Source organism: Phalangium opilio, unplaced genomic scaffold (genome assembly GCF_054372755.1).
Source record: "Phalangium opilio isolate 3A_F unplaced genomic scaffold, DU_Popi_V2 ptg000041l_1, whole genome shotgun sequence".
NCBI classification, from domain to species: Eukaryota; Metazoa; Arthropoda; class Arachnida; order Opiliones; family Phalangiidae; genus Phalangium; species Phalangium opilio.
The window spans coordinates 1070600-1083078 of record NW_028324165.1 but is presented as its reverse complement, the minus strand read 5'-3'; the positions used below and the strand labels follow the sequence as shown (position 1 = coordinate 1083078).

General features: G+C 37.2%; 1 protein-coding gene and 1 long non-coding RNA gene across 2 annotated transcripts in view; one reads left to right on the top strand and one right to left on the bottom strand.

Moving 5' to 3' along the window:
- Positions 1–12479, bottom strand: part of LOC149679196 (uncharacterized) — a 39921-nt gene that overhangs the window by 22681 nt on the left and 4761 nt on the right. The gene's annotated exons all lie outside the window — the stretch shown is intronic.
- Positions 1320–11491, top strand: LOC149679197 (uncharacterized). The gene is made up of 7 exons (XM_089834828.1): positions 1320–1471; positions 6727–6808; positions 6880–6984; positions 7301–7432; positions 7519–8161; positions 8246–8395; positions 9354–11491. The coding sequence occupies exons 1-7, from the start codon at positions 1320–1322 to the stop codon at positions 10292–10294; spliced, it is 2205 nt and encodes a 734-aa protein (XP_089690954.1). The 3' UTR covers positions 10295–11491.

The window sequence follows — 12479 nt, the reverse complement described above, 5'->3', positions numbered from 1 at the left end:
ATAATCTCTCTCTTTGCACGAGAGGTTTATCTTTAATATTTAAATAAATATAATTCTTTTAAATTATTTTAATCTTCAATAATTAACATTAATAATAGTTAAATCGTTTAAAATAAAGTTATACCTATTATCATCTCAAACTTTGCTAATATTGACGTTTAAAGTGAAGGGTACCCCTCTTGCCCGCTTTCTTCAAATTTTGGGGTATATATACGATTCGTTTCCATCATAATTGTAAGGAAAAAGCGCAATTGCGAAAACCTTTGGTGGCGATCCCACCTTAGACGTTTCTCGTAACCCTAGCTGATCGCCGCGTATATCCTAAAACCAAACGATGATAATGGAGTAGAAGCAACCCCTCTACAGATTGGTGTCTATGTGGAATAGACGGAAGACTAGTGGATGGTGGTGTTAGAAGCCAGTAAGAACAGACTGGTGTCCGTGTGGGATGGACGAAGACCAAAAGATGGTCGTGATTAGAAGCCAGTAAGAAGAGACTGGTGTCCGTGTGGGATGGACAAAGACCAGAAGATGGTGGTGTGAGAACTCAAGTATAGGAGCCATTTCCGTGACTGTGAAAGCAGTTCGGAAATGGCGAACACGTTTGCTCCGATTCGCAAACTGCGAACGCGGTCACGTGGGTGTAACAACGGACAGACACACAGACAGACACACAGACACGGCCGTTACAGAACCTCTCCTGGACTACGTCACACGGAGAGGTAAAAAATGTGTTATCGTTTCGCTAGTGGCTTTGGACTGGATTTCTCGCCGTGTTGAACTTCAATTATTGACGTCATAAATCCGATTCGCATCGAAAAAACCTGCTCTTCCAGCCGCTGCAATCTGTGTCACATCGATGCGTAGCGTGACGTAGAAACCGGAAGTGCGAAAAACCGTACAGTAAAAAAATCGGTCTCCGATGCGCGCAGCGCTGCGTACGCTAGCAGTTACTGAACGTAGCCCAGTAGTGCTGGCATGGCGCTGGGAGTTCAAGGCTAATTTTACCAATGGAGCATGCACCGCGTCTCATCACTACTGAGCTTAAACCATTGGAATACGCAAAGGTTTCTCGAGCGCCTCCGGCAGTAAAAAATCTGCCCAAAGGAAAACGCCATCACTATTTTACCCCGAAGAGTCGAAGCAAAAGTCGAAGCCAAAAGTCGTTATAATCTTTTAGCAGACGACGCATAGGAGGATTTCTACCATTTTAGAATTCGGGGTAATTCAGTCAAAGTTGGTCAAAAGGAAATTTAGTTTTAGATAGTGTTTTCCAGAAAAGTGTTCCCAACTTCATCAGCCCTGACTGGTAAGTAAGAATGTATATTAGTGACGGTGACACTAAGTCTTTGTTTATGGCCATATTTTTATTATTTTTAAGATGTTACGTATATTACCTTAACAGGGAAACTGTAGAAAGAGTGATGGAATTAGTTAAAGAATGTCGAGTTATGGTCGAACGTTTAAGCTGGTAAGTAATGAATATAATGCAACTTGGATGTCAACAAGGCATGTAACGGATCCAAACCGTAACCCATAGAATAAATTCCCTAAAGTGGATATGTTTTAATTCCCTGAATACTGCTACCTTTCCAAATTATTGCTGATTAGCTTGTTTATTGCCGCAATTTCAACAATATTGGGCAAATTGAAAGAGGCGCACATTTAGCCACTCGTGTAACTTTGTTAGGGCTGTGCGAGCCTTGAAATTTTGGTTTCGAGTCGAGTCTCGAGTATTGAAATTTTCCCTTATCGAGTATCGAGCCGAGTCTCGAGTACTCGAATCGAGTATCGAGTAGTTGAAAAATTTGTTTCGAGTATTTATCGAGTAATTAGGAATTGATTTTCTAGTATTTTCACACTTTCTGTTAATTTATTGCTCTCATAATAGACATTTAGTGTAATATTGATCATTGACAACTACTTGAAACAATTCCCAGACGATATTAGTCCCTTTAAATTTAACGAACTTAATTCCTCATTAACATCTTCCTTGGAATCTCATTCCTCAACGAAGTCACTTCTAGCCTTTTTTATACTTCGCGCAAGTCCCAAACGAAAATTACTAAGCTGAATTTCAAAAATAAAATAGAAAAAATAAATTAATAAAATAAAACAATAATAATAATAATAGTCAACGACCTTTTAACTGTATTTTATTACTTTTACTTCCACTATTGAACCAGCTGGGAGCTACTACCTTACTACATTACACTTGTATTATGATCTAACCTACCCAATGAGCAATAACTTGCGTCTGTTAACCAATAAACGTGACTTTCTAAGAGATTTTTATAGCTCCTACATCCCATTTTCAGAGTTAAAGGATATTCAATATGTATCTATCCATAGTATTTTCTCCATCATCGGTATTTTTTTTTGTCCTGTGTCCCGCGCGACTTTTCCTTCTAGCCTCCTGGTAGCAGATCTCTTTTGTTTTTATGTTTATTATATGTAATATTGGATGAAAAAAATTATGGCGCAAAAATTTTTCGGCGCAAATGATTATTTAAAAAGTTACAAGCGTTTAATTCTTTGGCGTGTGCAAAGGCTTCAGTAGCGCCGCCAGGATTATTTCTCGCGTAGGCACAGCATGATCTAGAGGCCCCTCCCTTTTGTTTTGAAAATTTATCATGCATAATTTTGGAATATGTTTCAGGATTTTGACGAATATCTCCAGATTTAAGGATTAGATTTCAGTATTTCCTTTTTTTGTGAGATTATTAAGAGTACGGAGTTTTTGGCAACCGTGTCCCAGCGACCCTTCTTATAAATTTAGTCAAAGAATGAAATTCTTTTCGAAGCTTTTCCGAATTCATGGACCACTAAGATAGGATAGTCTCTTATTTAGTTAGATTGATCTCGGTTAATTAAAAGTATGGCCAGGTCTGATAATCTTTCCTCCCCCATTGTAGTACGTAATCGTGTTCCAATTCTATTCAGGGAACTGAAACTTCTTTCTTAAACTGTATTGGCTACGGGAATACACAAAAAACAATATAACATTTCACTAGATCCCGAAAGCCATCTTTCATTGGCAATAAATACTCGTAACTGGAAGCTCTCACATGAGCGATTCCCGTATGAGTGGATTTCATAATATTGGTCCTCATAACAGCAGTTCAATAAATAGCGGTTTCCCGAAATGGCAGTTTATCCGTTACAACAACAGCGGTTCTCTTAAACGCAGCGTACCGTTACAGCAGTTCTTTAAAGAGCAGTAAAAGAGATATGCGAAAAACGATAGTTGTTTATTATGGTGTAAGCTTAGCTGGCCCAGCTGGGTTAAATGAACTCAAATAGAACTAGTTTAGATATGGATAATTTGGTTAGGTTAAAGTTGATTATTTCAACTAAACAGTATTAAATCAGGTTGGGTTTTTACGTTTTGTTTCGTTTGGTTAGACTTAGGTTAGTAATATTTTGGAAATAATGTAACAATGTTACGCCTTTTCCAAAGTATTGTTGTTTATCTTCATTGACTTACTTCCCAAATAATAATATGCATTTTCCAAAAATTACTGTTTACTGTTTACAATTATCTACTTTCGAAGTAAAATAAGCTTTCTCGAATTATTTTTCTATCCTGGTATGAGAAATGTAAACTCATACAGCCTGAAGAATAGTACAATATTTAAGTGTACTTCAAAAAAATTCAAAAACACGATCGGTTAGTAGGTCACATTACTGATTAAATGATGGCAGAAAAACGTAGTTTTTGAAACCAGCGAATATAACTGTATTGTTAAGAAATGCTCGAAACTCAACACAACCACCGCTATTTCTAAAACAGCAGTTTTGAACAACACCGCTGTTTTTTTGAATTGCGGATGGTATTTCGAGAACCGCTCTACCGGGAACTGCTCATACAAGGTACACCCAAAAAAAAGTTACTCTCGTATAATCTTGGGTGTTCTTGATACTAGTTTAGAGTTGGAAAATTTTATTCCTCACCGCGACGCATGCCGCCTACCGTTTTTAGGTAGGGAGGGGAATTTCCGACTAGTGTCCTTTCTAGTTTCTATGCAAGAGAGGTGTAACCTGGGGGTCAATGGTCAACACTTTAGCGGGGGATCTTGTTCTTTAGAATATAAAGAAAACGGGTTTTGAAAATGCTCTCTTGAACATAACAAAAGCGTAGTGTAGCGAATATGTCAAACAGGTGTGTGATGTGGTGTTAGATTTTTACAGATAGAAATATAAACTATGAAATTTTATTTGAAGGCCTCTATAGGCACGTTTTTAAAAATTTGGAGGCCCTCCAAGTAGGCCAAAATTTTCCAGCTGCTGGCGGCGCGACTGAAAGGCTTAGGGATCCATGCCATTAGCTAAAAAAACAATTATAAGTGGATAAAGGACCATACACGTATAGGAGTCACCAATTAAGATCTCTGCAGACGAAAATAACCAAACCAAACCTAGCATAACAAAACTAAACCTAACCAAACCTAATATATAAATATTTTGGACAAGGTGGCAGCTAATTAATAGGAGAATATTTTGGAAAAGGTGTCAGCTAATTAATAGGAGAATAATTTGGAAAAGGTGGCAGCCAATTAATAGGAGAATATTTTGGAAAAGGTGCCAGCTAATTAATAGGAGAATATTTTGGAAAAGGTGCAGGCTAATTAATAGGAGAATATTTTGGAAAAGGTGCCAGCTAATTAATAGGAGAATATTTTGGAAAAGGTGCAGGCTAATTAATAGGAGAATACTTAGGAAAAGGTGCAGGCTAATTAATAGGAGAATACTTAGGAAAAGGCGCCAGCTAATTAATAGGAGAATATTTAGGAAAAGGTGCCAGCTAATTAATAGAAGAATATTTTGGAAAAGGTGCCAGCTAATTAATTGGTTATTTTCGTCTGCAGAGATCTTAATTTGTGACTCCCATACGTGTATGGTCCTTTTTCTACTTATAATTGCTTTTGTAGCCAACGACATGGACCTCTAAGCCTTTGCGTAAGCCAAAGACTTAAACGCTTGTAACTTTTTAAATAATAATTTGCGCCGAAAAATTTTTGCACCATAATTTTTTTCATCCAATTTTACATATAATAAACATAGAAAGAAAAGTAAACGACTACCAGGAGCTACTGCCTCGTAAGTCGTAACTAGGAATGAAGCGCTTTGCTGTATTCATACAAGACACGTAAAAATATTTACGTATAGGGAGAGGGCGTTTGTCAGGGAGGGAAAGAACATCCGACGTCAATTTATACCTCTACCTAGGGGAGCGTTTGTAGGCGCGATACTGAAATTCCCCCGTTAGGGGGATGGAATCGAGGTAAGAGATATAAGCCTATGACGTGGCAAGAATGGGTTTGCCCTCTCCCTATAGAGCTATTTCAGTTCGCGGGGAAAGGAGAGCTTTTGAGGCGTGGTTTCGCCAGTCCCCGCCTAGGAGCCGTATTGTGCGGGAAATTTAGCATAGAGTTCTTCAGCGGCCCGCACGGAGGGAGGGTAAAAACCGGCTCCGTTTATTGGCAGGCCCAACTGTGACGTTTGCCCCCTTCAACTGACATAGCTCTATTAGTTTGGGGTGGGGAGGGCGTGTTGGTTTCGTATGTGCTAATGTAGTACAGTATTCATGTTTTGAAACTCACTAAGGTAATATTCGAGATGGCCCAACGGTTGGGGTACATTGTCTTACCAACCACATCTAACTGAAAAGGTCCCTTGTTCTATCCAGCCTAAATAGACAAACCACAAACATACACACTTACAGATCATAATCGTAAAGCCAGTATATCTTTTACAAAGTAAATATTTTCCCCCCAACCCAAAAAACCGGTCTATAAAGAAAATATTTCCCTAAGTAGGCGTTCCAAGACTTCGGCTTCGCAGTCGTCAATCAAATTAACCCTAAACTTGAGGGTTACCGCAATCTAACCGGGTGAATTCTGACGATACCAATGTTCTTTCTTTCCCAATACTTCCAAGGGCTGGAAGACGATCTTTTCTTAACTAAAGTCCAAAACAACTTGTTTCCGTCCGAAGTCGGAAAATTACTGTTAACTCATAACATAGAGCCAAGAAGGAACTAAAGTACTTTTATTTATTTTTTTGCAATTCTTTCACATTACGAGCTTCAACGTGGTAGCGGATATTGTCTTAATCGGTTTCTAGCCACACTTGTTCATGGCGTACCCCGGCCACAAACATACATACACACAAATCATCAGCACAAGGCTAGGTCTGGAAATATAACCACACCTAGCAAAAATGGGGTTGAGGAATAGAGCTATCTCAATTGTGACGTCAGTACCTAGGTAAAACGTCACACGATTGACTTTGGCAGTGCCAGTGGGCGGCCATGTTTGGTAATTCTTAGATTTTATGGGCAAATAGCGTGGGTGACGTCACACTAAGGTTTCAGAAATAGCTCTTGAACAAAATTGCAGCGATAATTATCACAATCTTTTGAACTAGTTAAGCTTTGCCATGTGTTTCTTAAGCAAGTAGTCCACTTAGCCTTGCGAAACCGTATCGTTACTGTATTAAGTTCGTAAATCATCCGAAAGAGGGCGCCCATTACCTAAGTCCGAAAGCATCGTTTAAGAAACGCTTTCAGATGGGGTTCTGTTCGTATTTGGATATGTGACGTTACGTTAACGGTACGGTTTCACAAGGCTTAGTGGACTACTCGCTTTAGCCATGATAGCGAAAGCTACCATGTATTTGTTCGTTTTTGATTTACCTTCATTTTGAAAAATTATTTTATTTTAGGGATAATTTACAATCCTACAAACTCTCTTTACAAAATTCCGAAATGAGTTTAGTAAATCTTCAAAGGTTGGCAATTAAAAAGGTATTTGTGAAATTATTGCAATATTCCTTTTGTTTTAGACAATCTGAAAATTACGAATACTTGGTTTTTAGGAAATGGACTACGAGGAAGAATGTAACTATGATCACTTAAGCAAAGATGATCTAATCAATGAAGTTAAAGCTAGAGATGATCGAGTTACGAAACTGGAAGCCGAGGTATTTTTCAAAGCATGGGGGAGCTTTTTTGTAGTGTGAAATTAAGCACAAAAATATGAGACCCTTTTGGGATCATAGCCAATTTTATATGCACAGGATAAGTTGTCGAATCTGTTGTCTCTTAAATAAAGGCTCTAGTCCAAGGGGATTGGTAGAATGTCCGTCGTTATTAAAGATTACCTTTGTTACTGATCCCCTTCTTGTGTGTCATTGGTTTCCCCTTTTTCTTGCTTGTCCCTCCTTGCCCCTTTAAAATACTTTCAGCCAAAGAAAGTCCGTAGATTGTTAATTTGTAATGGAATCTCATTTTATTTAGTGTAATGTCTTAATTTCAAACTTGGAAAAAGAGAGAGTGAAAACAACATTAACGATAAATAAGAAAATAGACGAAGTTGAAAGACTCAATAGGGTCATTAAAGACTTGGAAAGGAGAATTAAAGATCTGATGGTATGCAACATCCTTCACTTTCATAGTCAATAGGAAAGAGAATTACTTTAAGAATGAAAGTTATTGTTAATTGTTTAAAAAAAAAGGAAAAAAGTGGAATACATCAATTAGATAATAATGAATACGTGAAAACTGAACCCGTTGAAAATGATTTGGAAATTAATGTCCAGGAGTTATCCCTTCCTATTGTTATGCACAGTGTCCAAGGCATTCTGGATAAAGAAGATATTATTCAAGAATCACTTGTTTTTGAACCTCAATATGTTCCGGAGGTTTACAATACAAACACAGAAATTGCAATTGCCTCAATAAATCCTGAAAATATGGGGTTTATAAAGCGAAATACGAATCCGTGTGTCCCTAAACCGAATTACGATTACAGTTTGCCTCAAAATGCGCCTTCAGCTAAAATTAAGGTCGAAAATCAATTCGAAATGTCTCCTGATACGAACACGGAGAGCGATTCGCCACGAGAACCTCTTGAGAACAATATTAACGTTAATGACTCTCTTCTTAAATCGCAAAGTGTGTCGACAGAGGGAGAAACTGAGGTTAATACAACTACATCGCAGAAATTTCGTGTTCGTGAATTGAATGTTGAAGTCGAAAAACATTTGGATGCAAATGTGGAAGGCGATTCACTAGAAACAGCCCTAGAAAGTGATGTTGATGATAACCAATCCAAAAAGGCCTTGACAGGTGCCGAGGAAACTGATAGACAAAATGAAAGTATGGAGCTTTTTGTCGATCTGAGCTCATTGTGTGTGCCAGTGCATGTTCCTGAAGTAGAACGCAACCCAATTGAACTCTCAGAATTGCCCTCCGTCTCTTTGGAAAGCGATTTACCCGAAGTTCCGATTGAAGTTGGAAATAATAGTTCGGTGTCCAACTCGGAGACATTAGAAGGTGTCACTCCAAAGATTCCAGAAGGTAAAACCTCATCGTCTCGTTCGGAAATTACAGGTAAAACATTTTATGCTTTAATAGTCTTCAGTACCTAGTATGAGTAGTCATATTTCCGACTTCTCGGTATATAGCCTAATAGCGTATTCCATTTAACTGCTCGGAGGTCGCTTAACAATTGTAATGTATTTTTATCATATTCCGAAAATCGCGAATGACGGAGACACGAACTCCCTGCAGGAAAATCAGTGTTTAATTTTTGGACCTTATTACGCTTTAGATTAAGATGAAAACTAATCTTGGGCGAAAAGCCTCTAATTTATTCTCATTTTCACTTGTTATTGTTGTACATACTTAAAGTGGCTGGCCGGAGCTGTTGGGGTGAAGGGGGGTCAAACTGTTGGTTAGCATATTGCTTACCCGCCCACCGCGACGGTGGAGCCATTGATTATGGCCAAAGAGCTGGGTGTTTTCCCCCTGAACTAAGGGCGGTCTCCCCCCCAACAGCGCCGGCAAGCCCCTTTAATAACAGTGGCATCACTTTTGTGTAGTTATACTGCTTAAAGCGTACGCAGATGCACATGATCAACGCCATTACTTATCTTAGCAATTGTTACTCGTATAACTTCGCATTATCGTTTTTATGAATTGCGCCTGCACAGTTCTACCATAAGCATATTATACCACCCTCGTATTTTTGTAATTAAACCAGTCCTACATACTTAAACATAAGTTTCATCTTGCAATAAGTTCTGATTAACCTGTCTTAAAACTATTGAATGAAAATTAATTTGAGAGAAAAGAAAAGTTAAAAGTACAACCTTTCGGGTTTCGAGCCAAGGTTGATCTTCATCCCCTTTTTGTTGAAATACTCGTTTACTCATCGACTAACGCCTTTGATCAACACACCTTTTTTTCTGTAACGCTGCATTTTCGTACGCACTACCTTTTTTTTATGAAGTTCGTATTTTTGATGCTAAATTATAAATGATGTTTGTGGTTTTTATATTTTCTATAGAGAAATTGAAGAAGAATCGTAAAACCGGGTTCAAATATTCAACTGATTATAAACGGGGCTTACAACGTCGCATTAGAAAAGGTAATGAAGGAAAACGCTTCAAATGTGAACAATGTGACTATACATGCAAGCATAAGTGCGATTTCATCAAACATCAACGGATTCATAGCGGTGAAAAACCGTTCAAGTGTCATCAGTGTGACTTTGCAAGTACACAGAAGAGTTCTTTGATCACACATCAACGCATTCACACTGGTGAAAGACCCTTCAAGTGTGATCAGTGTGACTTTGCAAGTACGCGGAATTGCGCTTTGACAGTACATCTACGCATTCACAGTGGAGAAAAACCCTTCAAATGTGATTGGTGCGAATATAGATTCAGTCGGAAGAATGATTTGAAGTCACATCTACTACGCATTCACAGTGCTGAAAAACCCTTCAAATGTGATCAGTGTGACTACACCAGCACAATGAAGAGTGATTTGATCAGACATCAACGCATTCACAGTGATGAAAAATCCTTCAAATGCGATCAGTGCGAATATTACAGCACGGACAGGGGTTCTTTGACCAAACATCTACGCGTTCATAGCGGTGAAAAACTTTTCAAATGTGATCGGTGTGAATATGCAAGTACGTGGAAGGCTCATTTGATCACACATGAACGCATTCACACTGGTGAAAAACCCTTCAAATGTGATCAGTGCGAATATGCTTGTATTCGCGGGGATAATTTGATCACACACAAACGCATTCACAATGGTGAAAAACCCTTCAAGTGTGATCGGTGTGACTATGGATGCACTCAGATGAATAATTTGATCAGACATAAACTCATTCATAGCGGTGAAAAACCCTTAAAATGTGATCGGTGTGACTATGAATGTACCCAGAAGACTCATTTGATAGAACATAAACGTAGAAAACACATGTGTGAATAGATGGGTTTACATTGTTGAACCAGTTGGACAAAAACCATATATATTTCCTCGTCTTCTGTAATGAATAGGCCGAAACTGTGTATGTAACAATCTATTAAATTTCTCCATTCTTAACTGTATTGCACCTGCACAATTCTACATAAATAATAACTTATTGCGAACTTTATGTGAAGAGTGGTCCTTTCTCCCGCTAAAGTTGTTTGCTTCGTTCCGGCCATTTACAAATGTGGAATAAACCCTTGTTCGTGACCAATGTGCCTTAGGAAGAACGCTCGTGACTTGGAAAAAGTATGGGCAATTTGAATGGATTTGAAGACTACACAGCCAGAAAAAAATTCATTTATATCAGGGGTGAATCCACCCCTGTTTATATCCAATATGGAACATATTTAAATGTGTTGGACAAAACGTTCACACTTTGTGTTATTCTTAAGATTCTACATAACGTACATTTGAACTGTAGCACTTACGACGGCTCATCCTCTTGAATAATCAAAATAATAAAATCCCTCTTTCCCAAGGCTCTTTACCATTCATGTCTACTCATTTCTTATTATCGCTGGTACTTATTTCGACCAAAAATATGGCTGAAATTTACTCTTTGTTCATTTTGTCACGTATATTTTATCATACGTTCATTAGGATGAGTTTCCATTCTGTGTATTGTCTTAGTATTATATTTAAATTTGCACAATAATTATCCACTAGAATTAGCAACGATTGAGGCCCGGCCGGGCCCCGGGAAAAGGACCGAATTGCCCCCCTCTCTCGACGGCCCTGAGAATTGAGCTGCAGTGTCGTGATCTTAAGCTTTGAACACTGCTATAAACGATTCTCTCACATCACGGCCATATATGGAAAGAATATCGACGCTTTACATAAAGAACCTTAATTAAGAACTTTAATGTTGTAAATGCGTGCTTGGCTTACTTATCTTGATACACGAAAAAAGGGTTTCCCACATTTATGGATTTTTGTGAAAATATATTCCACCAAGTAAATTTTCCCCCATCATTTCCATGTTACTTTCATATTTTATTTTTACTGTCTTTTTAACCACATCGTGAGTTGGTATTAATTTGACCTGCTCTGTTGCCGGCAGCATTGTAGGAGGCATTGTCAGAGCCGTGTCAAAGTGCCGTCTTTGGTAATATAGAATTATAAATATAAAATTTGGCAAATGCGCTGTAAAAGATAGTTACTAGTTTCTTTGGCTCGTAAAAACCCAGAGCTCAGGTTTTGTGAAATATGAGTTCTAATGTGGGTTGTCTTTTTTTTCTACAGTTTTTTCTTAAATTTCTTGGAAGACGCGAATAACATTTAAGGAGAGAAGTTAGAAGTTTTTTGCCCATCGATTATAACTTAACGGCTTTTAAACATTCCAATTTTTACGTCGCTCGTTACTTTTGTGACAAAACATTTAACTGTTTAATATTTTTTTTGGTATTGTTTGTTGCGTGAACACCGATTTTTATTTGCCTTCTCTCTTTGCCTTAATTTCTCATATCGGTTAAACTTAATTTATCATATCGATTAAACTTAATTTATCATATCGATTAAACTTAATTTATCATATCGATTAAACTTAATTTATCATATCGATTAAACTTAATTTATCATACGATTGCACTTAATTTTTCATACGATTGCACTTATTTGGTCATATCGATTAAACTTAATTTCTCATGTCGATTAAACTTAATTAGTCATATCGATTAAACTTAATTAGTCATATCGATTAAACTTAATTAGTCATATCGATTAAGCTTAATTAGTCATATCGATTAAACTTAATTAGTCATATCGATTAAACTTAATTAGTCATATCGATTAAACTTAATTAGTCATATCGATTAAACTTAATTAGTCATATCGATTAAACTTAATTAGTCATATCGATTAAACTTAATTAGTCATATCGATTAAACTTAATTAGTCATATCGATTAAACTTAATTAGTCATATCGATTAAACTTAATTAGTCATATCGATTAAACTTAATTAGTCATATCGATTAAACTTAATTAGTCATATCGATTAAACTTAATTAGTCATATCGATTAAACTTAATTACTCATTACGATTAAACTTAATTACTCATTACGATTAAACTTAATTACTCATTACGATTAAACTTAATTACTCATTACGATTAAACTTAATTACTCATTACGATTAAACTTAA

Excerpts from the sequence above, each read along its gene's own strand:
- LOC149679197 (XM_089834828.1), top strand. The coding sequence starts at position 1,320 with ATGTATATTAGTGACGGTGACACTAAGTCTTTGTTTATGGCCATATTT. Across the intron at positions 6,985-7,300 it reads TTACGAAACTGGAAGCCGAG|TGTAATGTCTTAATTTCAAA; the intron begins GTATTTTTCAAA and ends CATTTTATTTAG. Across the intron at positions 8,396-9,353 it reads GTCTCGTTCGGAAATTACAG|AGAAATTGAAGAAGAATCGT; the intron begins GTAAAACATTTT and ends TATTTTCTATAG.